At 45.1% G+C, this 15,776-nt stretch overlaps 1 protein-coding gene across 4 annotated transcripts in view; it reads left to right on the top strand.

Moving 5' to 3' along the window:
- Positions 1-15,776, top strand: part of DENND5B (DENN domain containing 5B) — a 517,562-nt gene that overhangs the window by 236,335 nt on the left and 265,451 nt on the right. For all 4 annotated transcript variants that reach the window (XM_069228198.1, XM_069228199.1, XM_069228197.1 and 1 more), the window contains one exon: positions 1,795-1,947. In XM_069228198.1, the coding sequence (XP_069084299.1) occupies positions 1,795-1,947 (153 nt within the window). The remainder of the gene's footprint in view (positions 1-1,794; positions 1,948-15,776) is intronic.

The following is a 15,776-nucleotide window of genomic DNA, read 5'->3' as shown; positions in this document are numbered from 1 at the left end:
GGTTCCCCTGAAGGAGACCAAGAAATTAGCCACAATACAGTGAAAATATTTTTTTTCAAAAAAATGGGGAAAAAGGGCTGCAGAAGACAGCTCGTGTTTTTTTCTCTGAAAATGGCATCAACAAAGGGTTTGCGGTGGCAAGATCACCATCTTCCCAGCTTTCAGGAACAGGCAGACTTGAATTGGAAAACCCAATTTTTCAAAACAATTTTAACATTTTACTGGAACATACCCCATTTTTACAATTTTTTGTGCTTACAGCCTCCTTCCAGTTAGTGACCAAAATGGGTGAGAAACCAATGCTGGATCCCAGACAGCTAAACATTTCTGAAAAGTAGACAAAATTCTGAATTCAGCAAGGGGTCATTTGTGTACATCCTACAAGTGTTTCCTACAGAAAATAACAGCTGAAATAAAAACATATTGAAATTGAGGTGAAAAAAACAGCCATTTTTCTCCACGTTTTACTCTAACTTTTTCCTGCAATGTCAGATTTTTGAAAGCAATATACAGTTACGTCAGCTGGACTCTTCTAGTTGCGGGGATATATAGGGCTTATAGGTTCATCAAGAGCGCTAGGTACCCAGAGCCAATAAATGAGCTGCACCTTGGAATGGGTTTTTATTCTATACCGGGTATACAGCAATTCATTTGCTGAAATATAAAAAGTGAAAAATAGGTATTAAGAAAACCTTTGTATTGCCACAATGGCCACAAGATAAGGTGTTGAAAAGCAGTGGTTATTTGCACATCTCTGAATTCCGGGGTGCCCATACTAGCATGTGAATTACAGGGCATTTCTCAAATAGAAGTCTTTTTTACACACTGCCTTACATTTGGAAGGAAAAAATGTAGAGAAAGACAAGGGGCAATAACACTTGTTTTGCTATTCTGTGTTCCCCAAGTCTCCCAATAAAAATGATACCTCACTTGTGTGGGTAGGCCTAGCGCCCACGAAAGGAAATGGCTCAAAACACAACGTGGACACATCCCATTATTTGACAGAAAACAGGTGTTTTTTGGAAAGTGCCTACCTGTGGATTTTGGCCTCTAGCTCAGCCGGCACCTGGGGAAACCTAGCAAACCAGCGCATTTTTGAAAACTAGACACCTAGGGGATCGCGCGCTGCCATCACAGGGGGGGTGGGGGTGGAAGGGGATCGGAAGGGGATGGGCTTCCCCTTCCATCCCTGCCTTGGGGGGGTGAGGAGGAACCCCACAGAGGGACAGGGCACAGAAGGGGTTAAGATGAGGCTAAAGCTAACAGAATTGCTGTTGCCCATTTAAGTGAGGCATTAAAAAATAATTTGTGTATAATAAAAAAAAAAACAAAAAAAACCAACATTTTGGCACCACACTCAAGTCATTATGAAAGAAGGACAGATGACATCTTAACAAAAATTACCAATATTTTTGATGACTTTAAAACCTGAGAGGGAGTGTTTGTGCGTGTTTTTGTCCGAATGTATGTAAAAAAATTATTGGTGAAATTCGACAGACGTCTCACCATACCCTACTGAAAGAAACTGTACCCAGCTATTTACCAGAAGAATAATTTATTGGGGTGGGTAGCACCCCCCCCCCCACCCCTTGAAGCTATGCCCCTGGTACCCCCTTCATCATTAACTTTTGTTTGTCTTGTTCTGTGTAATTCAATTGAGATTCTTTGTTAACCTAACCTCCTGCCTTATTCAGAAATATCTGATCTGTAGTCAAGATTAAGAGTACAGTGCTAAACACTTGTGCCAGTAATTACATTAATCATTAATAAACAATGTTTCTTATGTCATTTCAGACTAAAAGAATGCTAGTAGAAAAAATGGGCCATGAAGCAGTGGAGCTTGGACATGGAGAGGCCAACATTACTGGTTTGGAGGAGAATACCCTAATTGCCAGCTTGTGTGATTTACTGGAAAGGATATGGAGTCATGGCCTACAGGTCAAACAGGTGTGTTATTCATGTTTGCCAAGTGGTTGGGCTACTCATGTGGGTTTCATAATCAGTGCTGCAGGCCCTCTTGTAGCATGTAATTTACAGGTCCTGGTCACCCATTGTGCACATTACTAGTGACGTACTAGTAAATCAAATATGCCAATCATGGATAAACCAAACACCCATACAATTTTAGACAGAGAGCACTTGCACTTTAGCACTGGTCAACAGTGATAAAGTGCCCAGAGTCCTAAAGCCAGCAAAAACGAAATTCAGCACAGGATCAAGAAACAGGAGGTCATAAGCCAAAAGACATGAGAAACCACACCAAGAGATGACAGGTCTAACATTCCCCTTCCTGAGAGTTGTTACCAAGTTTCTCCAGGAGGGCCGAAAGCTGTCTCTTGGATCATGCTCCATATGTGTCCTGGAAGATACAGGAGTTTTGAGGGAATCAAATTGGCAGCTTTGCTAAAGCTGCACACAGCAACAAGTTACATATTTCCGACTTGAGATACAAGTTGGGCTGAATTTAATGAGTTGTTTGACACCTGTTAGTGCTCACTTTGGTTGCATCGTTCAAGAGTCAGCACAGCATAGAGTTCAGTACGTAGCCCTGTACTTACCAATTGGGCGACCAAGCCTTTCAAAAGTAAAACAGATGTTCTGGAGGTTTTACTGCCAGGACATGTAAAGTATATGTACTGCTTGTTTCATATGTTGCACCCTGCCTTTAGGGCTCACTAGGCCTGCCAGAGGGGTGACTTATGCACATGTCCATAGGAAGTGGTGGCTTTGCCATTACTTTCAATGGAAGAGTTGCGCTAGCAGTGCACAACTGCTCTACTGGTCTGCAGCTGTGGACTGGGGTACTTGTTTTACTCAGGGGATCTCCAGCGTGGCACAATCCGTGCTGCAAACCCAGGAGTACCACTATAATTTACATGCCCTGGCTACCAGGGTACTAATTATTAGGGACTTAAAGGAAAGTTAGCCATTTCCAGTTGGGTATAGCCAATTTGACATACACTTTTGGGTCCTGGCACTGGCACTGAGGCCTGGTTAGTAGGCCTCAGTGCACTGTCGGAGTCGAAAAACCAGGAGCATCAATCGGAAAGAACGGAGGTGACCATGAGTGGGAATTGCTAGGCTATGTCTTCTTACAAGTAGCTGCTTATGATTTTAACAAGGTTTTGGTGTTTACTGTTCTTTCTCTGACTGCCATGTGAGAGTAGTTTATATGTCCATGTCATATTCAGAGAATTCAATGTCCAAAACCAATAGGCAATAAACTTCTTAGAGGACCATGATAAGTTGGTAACCTCTCCAACAAGTAAAGAATTAGCAGCATATATGAAAAGAGTAAGATCCTCGGCTGCAGTGGGCTCAGATAAAACCCCTGTAATAGTTCTGAAAAAGGACCCAGAAGGATGGGGCAAATTTATTTTTTCTCTTTTTGATCATCTTTATCATACAGGTCCAATCCCCTCCTCTTAGAAAGGGAGTTTTATTATACCATTACACAAGAAAGGACTGCAAACATCATCCGCAAATTGCCGCCAAATAGCTCTGTTGGATGGCACGTAAACATTTTTTTGCAGCCAGCATACTTGAACGTTTTCAGGATTGGGCAATTACTAAGGGAATTATCCCAAAGGAACACGCTGGCTTCCAACCTAAACATTCGGTGATGGATAATATCTTGATGGTTCAGACATTAGTAGACAAATATGTAGTATGAAAATCTCAATTTCTGTATTGTGCCTTTATCCATTTTGCGACAGCTTTCGATAAAATGTATTGTCCATCATTTTGGAAGAAATTGAACTTGATGGACATTCCTTCCAGTCTACTGAGGCTACCCATAGCATGGCATTCCTCTACTTGGTGCAAAGTGTTAGTGGGAAGAAATAAGGGCCTAACTCCAAAAATAGAAACAAGGACTGTCATGAAACAAGGCTGCCTGTTGGCCCCATTACTTTTTCTCTATATATCTTGGTGACTTGCCAACTAAATTCGCAAATGTGCACAACTTTCCACCTTATGTTGCATTTTTGTAATCTGTATATTTTAATGTATGAGGATGATGTGGTTTTATTTGCTCTTACTCTGCTAGGCTTGCAGCATAATCTGGAAGCTCTAAACAAATACACTGGGTTTTAAAGGAAGAAAGAACTGATAGGCATTTAGCTGGTACATAGAGGGTACACCCTTGGAAATGGTAAAATCGTTTACGTATTTAAGAAAAGTATTTTGCAAAAATCTTGACAGTAAACCACACTGTACACATGTAGGAAACAAGGCCTTGGGGTATGTAATTGCTTTGACCCAATTTTATAAATCCTCAGGAAGGAGGTATTTTAAACATTTATTACAAATATACTCTGTAAAAATCCTGTTGTCTCTTAGATATGCGCTTAAATATACACCTGTAAAGCAGTGGTTGTTTTTGTACCTCCATGAAGGAAAAATTCTCTGTAAGCTGGCATCAGTGAGCCAGTCCGTTCCGGTTCAAGCTTTGCAACTTGAATTTGATTTTATAGTTGCTTTTTGTTTTTACAATAGCAAATATAATGTGCTGGGCTTATACCCTATGTCATGCACCAGAAGGCACACTTGGAGGTATTCTAAGACAGGAAACCCTTGTATCTCTAGGAAAAACAATATGTTCAATAAACATCTAAAAATGGTTTAATGAATGTAAAGTGAAATAATTATCCACTTCGACGTCGGCACAAATTAAGCTCTTTTTAAAATATTCTGTATTAAAACTAAATTGTTTAAGGCACACTGTAAGGAAATGCCTCCTTGGCATGGTTACCCCTAACTTTTTGCCTTTGCTGATGCTAAGGTTTGATTGAAAGTGTGCTGGGACCCTGCTAATAAGGCCCCAGCACCAGTGTTCTTTCATTGAACTGTACCTTTGCTTCCACAATTGGCACAGTCCTGACACTCATAAGTCCCTTGTAACTGGTACCCTTGGTACCAAAGGCCCTGATGGTACCAAGGGCCCTGATGCCAGGGAAGGTCTCTAAGGGCTGCAGCATGTCTTATGCCACCCTGGGGACCCCTCACTCAGCACATACACACTGCCTCACAGCTTGTGTGTGCTGGTGGGGAGAAAAAGACTAAGTCGACATGGCTCTCCCTTCAGAGTGCCATGCCAACCTCACACTGCCTCTGGCATAGGTAAGTCACCCCTCTAGCAGGCCTTATAGCCCTAAGGCAGGGTGCACCATACCACAGGTGAGGGCATATGTGCATGAGCACTATGCCCCCTACAATGGCTAAGCAAAACCTTAGACATTGTAAGTGCAGGGTAGCCATAAGAGTATATGGTCTGGGAGTTTGTCAAACACAAAGTCCATAGTTCCATAATTGCTACACTGCAATCTGGGAAGTTTGGTATCCAACTTCTCAGCACAGTAAATGCACACTGATGCCAGTGTGAAATTTATTGTAACATGCACCCAGAGGGCATCTTAGAGATGCCCCCTGAATACCAATCCGACTTTTAGTGTAGGCTGACCAGTTCCTGCCACAAACCAAACAAGTTGGCCACATGGGGAGAGTGCCTTTGTCACTCTGTGGCCAGGAACAAAGCCTGTACTGGGAGGAGGTGCTTCACACCTCCCCCTGCAGGAACTGTAACACCTGGCGGTGAGCTTCAAAGGCTCACACCTTTTGTTACAGCGCCCCAGGGCATCCCAGAAAGTGTAGATGCTCGCCCCTCCGGCCACTGCCCCCACTTTTGGCAGCAAGGCTGGAGGAGATAATGAGAAAAACAAGGAGGAGACACCCACCAGTCAGGACAGCCCCTAAGAAGCCCTGAGCTGAGGTGGCCCCTGCCTATAGAAATCCTCCATCTTAAGTTTGGAGGATTCCCCCAATAGGATTAGGGAGGTGCCCCCCCTCCCCTCACAGAGGAGGCACAAAGAGGGTGTAGCCACCCTCCAGGACCGTAGCCATTGGCTACTGCCCTCCCAGACCTAAACACACGCCTAAATCTAGTAGTTAGGGGCACCCCAGAACCCAGGAAATCAGATTCCTGCAACCTGAACTATAAAGAAGGACTGCTGACCTACAAGCCTGCAGAGATGATGGACGACGACAACTGCTTTGGCCCCAGCCCTACCGGCCTGTCTCCAGAGTCGGAAATCTGCAACCAGCGACTCATCCAACAGGGACCAGCGACCTCTGAAGCCTCAGAGGACTTCCCTGACCTCCAGGACCAAGAAACTCCAGTGAGCAGCGGCTCTGCTCAAAAACAGCAACATCTTTGCAACAAAGAAGCAACTTTCAAAGATTGTACTCTTCCCTCCGGAAGCATGAGACTTCACCCGACACCCCCGGCTCGAGGTCCAGAGAACCAACACTACAGGGAGGACTCCCCAGCGACTGCGTTCCTGTGAGTAGCCCGAGACGACCCCCCCTGGACCCTTACAGCGATGCCTGCAGAGAGAATCCAGATGCTCCCCCTGACCACGACTGCCTGTAGCAAGGGACCAGACGCCTGGACCAAGCACTGCACCCGCAGCCCCCAGGACCTGAAGGAACCGAACCTCAGTGCAAGAGTGACCCCCCCGCCCCCTCCCCAGACGACCCTCTGCCTAGCCCAGGTGGTGGCTGGCCCGAGAAGCCCCCTCTGTGCCTGCCTGCACCGCTAGAGTGACCCCCGGGTTCCTCCATTGAAGCCTATTCAAAACCCGACGCCTGCTTTGCACCCTGCACCCGGCCGCCCCTGTGCCGCTGAGAGTGTGTTTTGTGTGCCTGCTTGTCGTTTTCCCCCCCGTGCTCTACAAAACCCCCCGAGGATGCGGGTACTTACCTGCTGGCAGACTGGAACTTGAGCACCCCTGTTCTCCATAGGCGCCTATGTGTTTTGGGCATCTCTGCACCTGACCGGCCATGAGCTGCTGGTGTGGTGACTTTGGGGTTGCCTTGAACCCCGAACGATGGGCTGCCTATGCCCAGGAACTGAGACTTGTAAGTGGCGTATTTACCTCACAATGTAACCTTTACTTACCTCCCCCAGGAACTGTTGATTTTTGCAGTGTCCACTTTTAAAATAGTTTATTGCCATTTTACCAAATACTGTATATGATATTGCTTTTGTTCAAAGTTCCTAACTTACCTGTGTGAAGTACCTTGCATTTTGTGTTTACTTCAAATCTTGAACCTGTGGTTCTTAAAATAAACTAAGAATAGATATTTTTCTATATAAAAACCTTTTGGCCTGGAGTAAGTCTTTGAGTGTGTGTTCTTCATTTATTGCCTTTGTGTGTACAACAAATGCTTAACACTACCCTCTGAAAAGCCTACTGCTCGACCACACTACCACAAAATAGAGCATTAGAATTATCTAATGTTGCCACTATCTTACCTCTAAGGGGAACCCTTGGACTCTGTGCACACTATTTCTTACTTTGAAATAGTATATACAGAGCCAACTTCCTACACACACTTATCACTGTATGGAGACAAAAATGTATAAATCCCAGTTGGCAGGTAGAGATAATACATACTTACAAAAACATCTCACCTTTAATCTAGAACATGGTTTTAGACACTCTCCTCTCTTACTCAGGCTAGGGGTACGTCTCCTTAACGCTTATAAAGGTTAGTGGTACAGTTCAATAGGATTTTGAGATTTGCAGAGGTATGGAATTTTATAAAATATCTACTTGTCCATGGGACAAGTTGCTTCTTAAATCTACTTGTCCTGTAAAAAAATCTACTTGTCCTTTTGGTGCCATGTAGTGCGGCAACAATTTATGCAGCTATCTCATTATATAAGAGCTCTGATAATAGCCTCTATGATCATGCTTTCGCTACTACTATTGTAGGGCTTGCATACATGAATGTTTCAATCCCTACTGTAGCAATTTCCTTATTTTGCCACGTTTCCACAGATCTACACACTAGGGCTGGAGGAAGTAGTAAGCAACAGTTCCATGGCTGGAATGCCTTTGAGTCCCCAACGCTACTAACTTACATGTTTAAGGATTTTCACCAGCTCTTCTCTAATCTTTTACTATAATAATGAGAAAGGTTGGTAATTTACTCCTGACAATGGCAGAAGTAAAAGTTGTTTCAGGGTTGGGGAAAAAAGTGGTTTGAAAGAAAGTGAACTTGCAAACGCTCAATAGATTTGCACATGAGCAAATCTACACATGCGTATTTGCTTGTGATAAAATACAGTTCACAAATATTTTCTAGGAGTACGATTTCCTGGTCTACTTCTGTAAGTTCTTGTGAATTCATGACAGCCACTAATTCAAGAACATATACCATGGGTGCACTTTTCTGACTTTCTTTAAGAATTGGGTCCCTAATTAGGACTGGTATTAACAAAGACATTTTTGTTTTTATTAAACTTCTATTTCTCTCTCTATCTATTCGCTGGCTTTACTGTGAGTGATCGCTTTCTGCTCTTCCACAAGGTGCACATTGCCACACAAAATAGTTTTCTTCAGTGGCAGGAACTACTGCGGCAATCAGTGGCATGATGAAACTGGAGGGGCCCCCCTGAAAAGAACATGGTGGGCACTTTCTCCAGTCTAACTCGGGGCAGGTGCTGTGCTGAGGGGGCCACCTGGAGTGCCCCCCCACCCCCCACCACAGGGCCAGAATGGCCTTTGTTACGCCACTGTTAGCAGTGTGTGCTTTTTGAGATAAAAAAAAGCTTTTTTGCCAGTGTTTGTTACAATGTTGAGGGCCTGGCAGCTCACATAACAATGAAGTGTTGCAAAAGCCATGTCAAAACAGGACGCACATTGACGCAACCAAAAGACTCACAACAGATGTTGGATCAGTTGTGAGTTTGGTGCTTGTTTGGTTTCATGCTTCCCATAATCTTGTTGCAATTGGTTACTCTGATTTTCCATTAAGAATATTTTTTTGAAATACTAGCATGCATCAACATATTTTACTAAATGTTGCTTCAAAGAAATAGCACCTAAAAGTTCATAGTAGTGAAACCTTTTTTTTTCCTACTTTTTTTCGGAACATTTTATTTTGAAAACAAAGAATCATCACTATAGTTACGAGCTTCTGCAAACATTTGCATCTAATCAGAGCATTCTGGGAGCATTATACTGAGCCTCATCTTGTTAAACCTTTCAAACGTGTGCACACTTGTTTTTTTTTTTTTTTACTGGATCCACTTCAATAGTGCAGTATGGCCTTAAAAGGTTTATTTGCAGCTCACCCTAATAATAAAGGCTCTTCGTTAATCAACCATAAATACAAGTTAGAACAGCATCAAAATATGGGCTCTCATTACCTCAATTGCAGACAGTTCCCTTCTCTGTAATCTGGCAGCCAAAGGGTTTGTGCTGCAGGGGATTGGGCCTACTTGTCCCAAAGACAAAATAAACATGTAAACTTGTTGCCCTTGACACCAAACAATATGTCCCGGGTGTCGGACTATAGGAATTCCACATACCCGATTTGTGTTGGGTGGGATTCAGGATCTAAGCCATATGTTTGACACCTGTGCTGCAGCTTTAGCAGCATGCCTTTGTTATAGTTTCCCATTATATTTCAAGCTTGGTTAAACAAGTGCAGATGAAATGTAAAGATTTATAAGGTCTCCACCAAGAGAATTTGAATTTTGCTATGTATTTACATTTGTTAATTCTTTCTTGAAATTGTATTTATCGAGTTTTATCTTGTATATTTGATGCTATAGGCTGATGTTGGTAATTCTAATCTTTATTATAGTCTATTCTAAATCAATACATTCTTTTGACTTTTGAGTAGCTTTTAAGGTGAATTATGTTAGTCTTAGGATGTCGGTATTTTTGCAACACACAACAGAATGTAAATAGCTGTAAATTAACTATACATTCAGCAGTTAGGAAAGCAAAAATGAAATACTTTTTTTTTGTAATTCTGAAGAGTGCTGAAAACAGGTTTAAATAGGATCAAAACAAATAAAGCCACTTTAGGATGTGATGCACAAATGATAAATAGTCACAGAAACCTAATTTCCACACATTAACATTTAAGTGCTGTACGATATAGAGTTTTATCTTTGGAACTGTGCATCTTTCCAAAGTTAGTGGTTATTTCAATTTAAAATGTGTGGTCTGTAAATTAGTCACATTTAAAAATCTCCCCTCCTAATGTCCATTAAAGGTAGATGGGTTGCAAAAGTTTGTAATTCTAAAACGTTTGGGAACCGCTACTCTACATGACTCTATTCTTGGGCTAGCTAGACTTCATTGAACAGTTTATCATATCCTTGCCTTGATTTTCCTGCCTGTTGTTGATCGTTTGCATATATTACCTTCTTTACTTTTTTGTAGTTAAACAGTAGAGAAAGAGAAACACCTTGTATGTAAGCATTTTTTACTCCAGTATTGGAACTTTCATAGATGCACATGCTTTGAATCATTGCCCGTCGTCGAGATGGGAGCCTCCGGTGTAATACAAAACCATATTCAATTGTATATAAAGCTAAGAGGCACTAGGCCTTACTTTAGTAACCTCTCAGTCATTTTATAAAAAAGGACCAAACTTAAGAGACAACCAATCAGCTCTTACCACCCCTTAGAACCCTCCTGTGAGGTGCTGATTTCCCTCAGATTTTCCACAGCACATTGTGCTAAGGAGTCTCCTCTAAGCTCTGCTCTGTTTTTCTCTCACAGACACTGTTTGAGGTGAATTTGGATTTTTCTCTCTTCAGGATTACTTCAAGGTGATTCAAACTGACTACTATGTCAGAAACACCTAAGAAAGGGCTCTTCAGAGCTTGTGCCACATGCATGAAGAAAAGGCTGCATGTTGATGACCAGCATAAGGACTGTATTTGTCTCTATCCGAGCCATAAACCTAGACACTGCAAGGTATGTAGAACTTTTTCTACCAAGACCCTTTTTATCTGGCTCCAGAAATTAAAATCCAGGGACAACCCTGTTTCTGATGAGGATAGTGCCTCTTCCTCTGTTTCTGTGGTAAAGACACCTGTCAAGCAAAAATCTGAAGTCTCTTCAGAAGAAACACCAAGAAAAGTGGCTAAAAAATCTACTGAGGCACCCTCAAAGTCTGGTAGCCCTTCAAAGAGGAAGATGAAAGCTTCTGACTAAGTCTAAAAGGAAGCTTGTTTCTCAGCCGTCGACGCCACCACTTAAGGTAAAACATACCTTCAAAAAACCAACTTCTGCGACATCGACAGGTTCATCGTTGACAACGTCTCAGGTATTGATGACGACTTCTACCGTCGCTACACTGTCTCTATGGTGAGATCCAGCTCCTCGTCGACGGCACGCCCTATAACTTTACCGCCGGCGGTCACACTGTCGACGCTCTCATCGACAGCCCCACTGACGACAGCCTCGTTGGCGCTATTCCACTTGCCAACATCCTCGTCTACGCTGTTTTCGTCGACGACGGCTTCATCAACAGAACACCAGTGTAGGAAGTTGGCTCTGTATGTGCTATTTCAAAGTAAGGAATAGCATGCACAGAGTCCAAGGGTTCCCCTTAGAGGTAAAATAGTGGTAAAAATAGATAATACTAATGCTCTATTTTGTGGTAGTGTGGTCGAGCAGTAGGCTTATCCAAGGAGTAGTGTTAAGCATTTGTTGTACATACACATAGGCAATAAATGAGGTACACACACTCAGAGACAAATCCAGCCAATAGGTTTTTATATAGAAAAATATCTTTTCTTAGTTTATTTTAAGAACCACAGGTTCAAATTCTACATGTAATATCTCATTCGAAAGGTATTGCAGGTAAGTACTTTAGGAACTTCAAATCATCAAAATTGCATGTATACTTTTCCAGTTATTCACAAATAGCTGTTTTAAAAGTGGACACTTAGTGCAATTTTCACAGTTCCTAGGGGAGGTAAGTATTTGTTAGGTTAACCAGGTAAGTAAGGCACTTACAGGGCTTAGTTCTTGGTCCAAGGTAGCCCACCGTTGGGGGTTCAGAGCAACCCCAAAGTCACCACACCAGCAGCTCAGGGCCGGTCAGGTGCAGAGTTCAAAGTGGTGCTCAAAACACATAGGCTAGAATGGAGAGAAGGGGGTGCCCCGGTTCCGGTCTGCTTGCAGGTAAGTACCCGCGTCTTCGGAGGGCAGACCAGGGGGGTTTTGTAGGGCACCGGGGGGGACACAAGCCCACACAGAAATTTCACCCTCAGCAGCGCGGGGGCGGCCGGGTGCAGTGTAGAAACAAGCGTCGGGTTTGTAATGGAAGTCAATGGGAGATCTAGGGATCTCTTCAGCGCTGCAGGCAGGCAAGGGGGGGGTTCCTCGGGGAAACCTCCACTTGGTCAAGGGAGAGGGACTCCTGGGGGTCACTCCTCCAGTGAAAGTCCGGTCCTTCCGGTCCTGGGGGCTGCGGGTGCAGGGTCTCTCCCAGGTGTCGGGACTTAGGATTCAAAGAGTCGCGGTCAGGGGAAGCCTCGGGATTCCCTCTGCAGGCGGCGCTGTGGGGGCTCAGGGGGGACAGGTTTTTGTACTCACAGTCTTAGAGTAGTCCTGGGGTCCCTCCTGAGGTGTTGGATCGCCACCAGCCGAGTCGGGGTCGCCGGGTGCAGTGTTGCAAGTCTCACGCTTCTTGCGGGGAGCTTGCAGGGTTCTTTAGAGCTGCTGGAAACAAAGTTGCAGCTTTTCTTGGAGCAGGTCCGCTGTCCTCGGGAGTTTCTTGTCTTTTCGAAGCAGGGGCAGTCCTCAGAGGATGTCGAGGTCGCTGGTCCCTTTGGAAGGCGTCGCTGGAGCAGGATCTTTGGAAGGCAGGAGACAGGCCGGTGAGTTTCTGGAGCCAAGGCAGTTGTCGTCTTCTGGTCTTCCTCTGCAGGGGTTTTTCAGCTAGGCAGTCCTTCTTCTTGTAGTTTCAGGAATCTAATTTTCTAGGGTTCAGGGTAGCCCTTAAATACTAAATTTAAGGGCGTGTTTAGGTCTGGGGGGTTAGTAGCCTATGGCTACTAGCCCTGAGGGTGGGTACACCCTCTTTGTGCCTCCTCCCAAGGGGAGGGGGTCACAATCCTAACCCTATTGGGGGAATCCTCCATCTGCAAGATGGAGGATTTCTAAAAGTCAGAGTCACCTCAGCTCAGGACACCTTAGGGGCTGTCCTGACTGTCCAGTGACTCCTCCTTGTTGCTTTCTTTGTTCCCTCCAGCCTTGCCGCCAAAAGTGGGGGCCGTGGCCGGAGGGGGCGGGCAACTCCACTAAGCTGGAGTGCCCTGCTGGGCTGTGACAAAGGGGTGAGCCTTTGAGGCTCACCGCCAGGTGTCACAGCTCCTGCCTGGGGGAGGTGTTAGCATCTCCACCCAGTGCAGGCTTTGTTACTGGCCTCAGAGTGACAAAGGCACTCTCCCCATGGGGCCAGCAACATGTCTCTGGTGTGGCAGGCTGCTGGAACTAGTCAGCCTACACAGACAGTCGGTTAAGTTTCAGGGGGCACCTCTAAGGTGCCCTCTGTGGTGTATTTTACAATAAAATGTACACTGGCATCAGTGTGCATTTATTGTGCTGAGAAGTTTGATACCAAACTTCCCAGTTTTCAGTGTAGCCATTATGGTGCTGTGGAGTTCGTGTTTGACAGACTCCCAGACCATATACTCTTATGGCTACCCTGCACTTACAATGTCTAAGGTTTTGTTTAGACACTGTAGGGGTACCATGCTCATGCACTGGTACCCTCACCTATGGTATAGTGCACCCTGCCTTAGGGCTGTAAGGCCTGCTAGAGGGGTGTCTTACCTATACTGCATAGGCAGTGAGAGGCTGGCATGGCACCCTGAGGGGAGTGCCATGTCGACTTACTCGTTTTGTCCTCACTAGCCCACACAAGCTGGCAAGCAGTGTGTCTGTGCTGAGTGAGAGGTCTCCAGGGTGGCATAAGACATGCTGCAGCCCTTAGAGACCTTCCTTGGCATCAGGGCCCTTGGTACTAGAAGTACCAGTTACAAGGGACTTATCTGGGTGCCAGGGTCTGCCAATTGTGGATACAAAAGTACAGGTTAGGGAAAGAACACTGGTGCTGGGGCCTGGTTAGCAGGCCTCAGCACACTTTCAATTGTAAACATAGCATCAGCAAAGGCAAAAAGTCAGGGGGCAACCATGCCAAGGAGGCATTTCCTTACACAACCCCCCCCCAAACGAAAGAGGATGAGACTAACCTTTCCCAAGAGAGTCTTCATTTTCTAAGTGGAAGAACCTGGAAAGGCCATCTGCATTGGCATGGGCAGTCCCAGGTCTGTGTTCCACTATAAAGTCCATTCCCTGTAGGGAGATGGACCACCTCAACAGTTTAGGATTTCTACCTTTCATTTGCATCAGCCATTTGAGAGGTCTGTGGTCAGTTTGAACTAGGAAGTGAGTCCCAAAGAGGTATGGTCTCAGCTTCTTCAGGGACCAAACCACAGCAAAGGCCTCCCTCTCAATGGCACTCCAACGCTGCTCCCTGGGGAGTAACCTCCTGCTAATGAAAGCAACAGGCTGGTCAAGGCCATCATCATTTGTTTGGGACAAAACTGCCCCTATCCCATGTTCAGAGGCATCTGTCTGCACAATGAACTGCTTAGAATAATCTGGAGCTTTTAGAACTGGTGCTGAGCACATTGCTTGTTTCAGGGTGTCAAAGGCCTGTTGGCATTCCACAGTCCAGTTCACTTTCTTGGGCATTTTCTTGGAGGTGAGTTCAGTGAGGGCTGTCACAATGGATCCATATCCCTTCACAAACCTCCTGTAATACCCAGTCAAGCCAAGGAATGCCCTGACTTGAGTCTGGGTTTTTGGAGCTACCCAGTCCAGAATAGTCTGGATCTTGGGTTGGAGTGGCTGAACTTGGCCTCCACCTACAAGGTGGCCCAAGTAAACCACAGTTCCCTGCCCTATCTGGCATTTGGATGCCTTGATAGAGAGGCCTGCAGATTGCAGAGCCTTCAAGACCTTCTTCAGGTGGACCAGGTGATCCTGCCAGGTGGAGCTAAAGACAGCAATATCATCAAGATAAGCTGTGCTAAAGGACTCCAAGCCAGCAAGGACTTGATTCACCAACCTTTGGAAGGTGGCAGGGGCATTCTTTAAACCAAAGGGCATAACAGTAAACTGATAATGCCCATCAGGTGTGGAGAATGCTGTTTTCTCTTTTGCTCCAGGTGCCATTTTTATTTGCCAGTACCCTGCTGTCAAGTCAAAGGTACTTAAGAATTTGGCAGCACCTAATTTGTCTATGAGCTCATCAGCTCTTGGAATTGGATGAGCATCTGTCTTGGTGACAGAATTGAGCCCTCTGTAGTCCACACAAAACCTCATCTCTTTCTTTCCATCTTTGGTGTGAGGTTTGGGGACTAAGACCACTGGGCTAGCCCAGGGGCTGTCAGAGCGCTCAATTACTCCCAATTCCAGCATCTTGTGGACTTCCACTTTGATGCTTTCCTTAACATGGTCAGATTGTCTAAAGATTTTGTTCTTGACAGGCATGCTGTCTCCTGTGTCCACATCATGGGTACACAGGTGTGTCTGACCAGGGGTTAAGGAGAAGAGTTCAGGAAACTGTTGTAGGACTCTCCTACAGTCAGCTTGCTGTTGGCCAGAGAGGGTGTCTGAGTAGATCACTCCATCTACTGTGCCATCTTTTGGGTCTGATGACAGAAGATCAGGGAGAGGTTCACTCTCTGCCTCCTGATCCTCATCTGTTACCATCAACAGATTCACATCAGCCCTGTCATGGAAGAGCTTAAGGCGGTTCACATGGATCACCCTCTTGGGGCTCCTGCTTGTGCCCAGGTCCACCAAGTAGGTGACCTGACTCTTCCTTTCTAGTACTGGGTAAGGGCCACTCCATTTGTCCTGGAGTGCCCTGGGAGCCACAGGCTC

This window comes from Pleurodeles waltl, chromosome 4_1 (genome assembly GCF_031143425.1).
Source record: "Pleurodeles waltl isolate 20211129_DDA chromosome 4_1, aPleWal1.hap1.20221129, whole genome shotgun sequence".
NCBI lineage: Eukaryota > Metazoa > Chordata > Amphibia > Caudata > Salamandridae > Pleurodeles > Pleurodeles waltl.
Note: the sequence above shows the minus strand (reverse complement) of the source record. Positions and strands in the feature narration are given on the sequence as shown.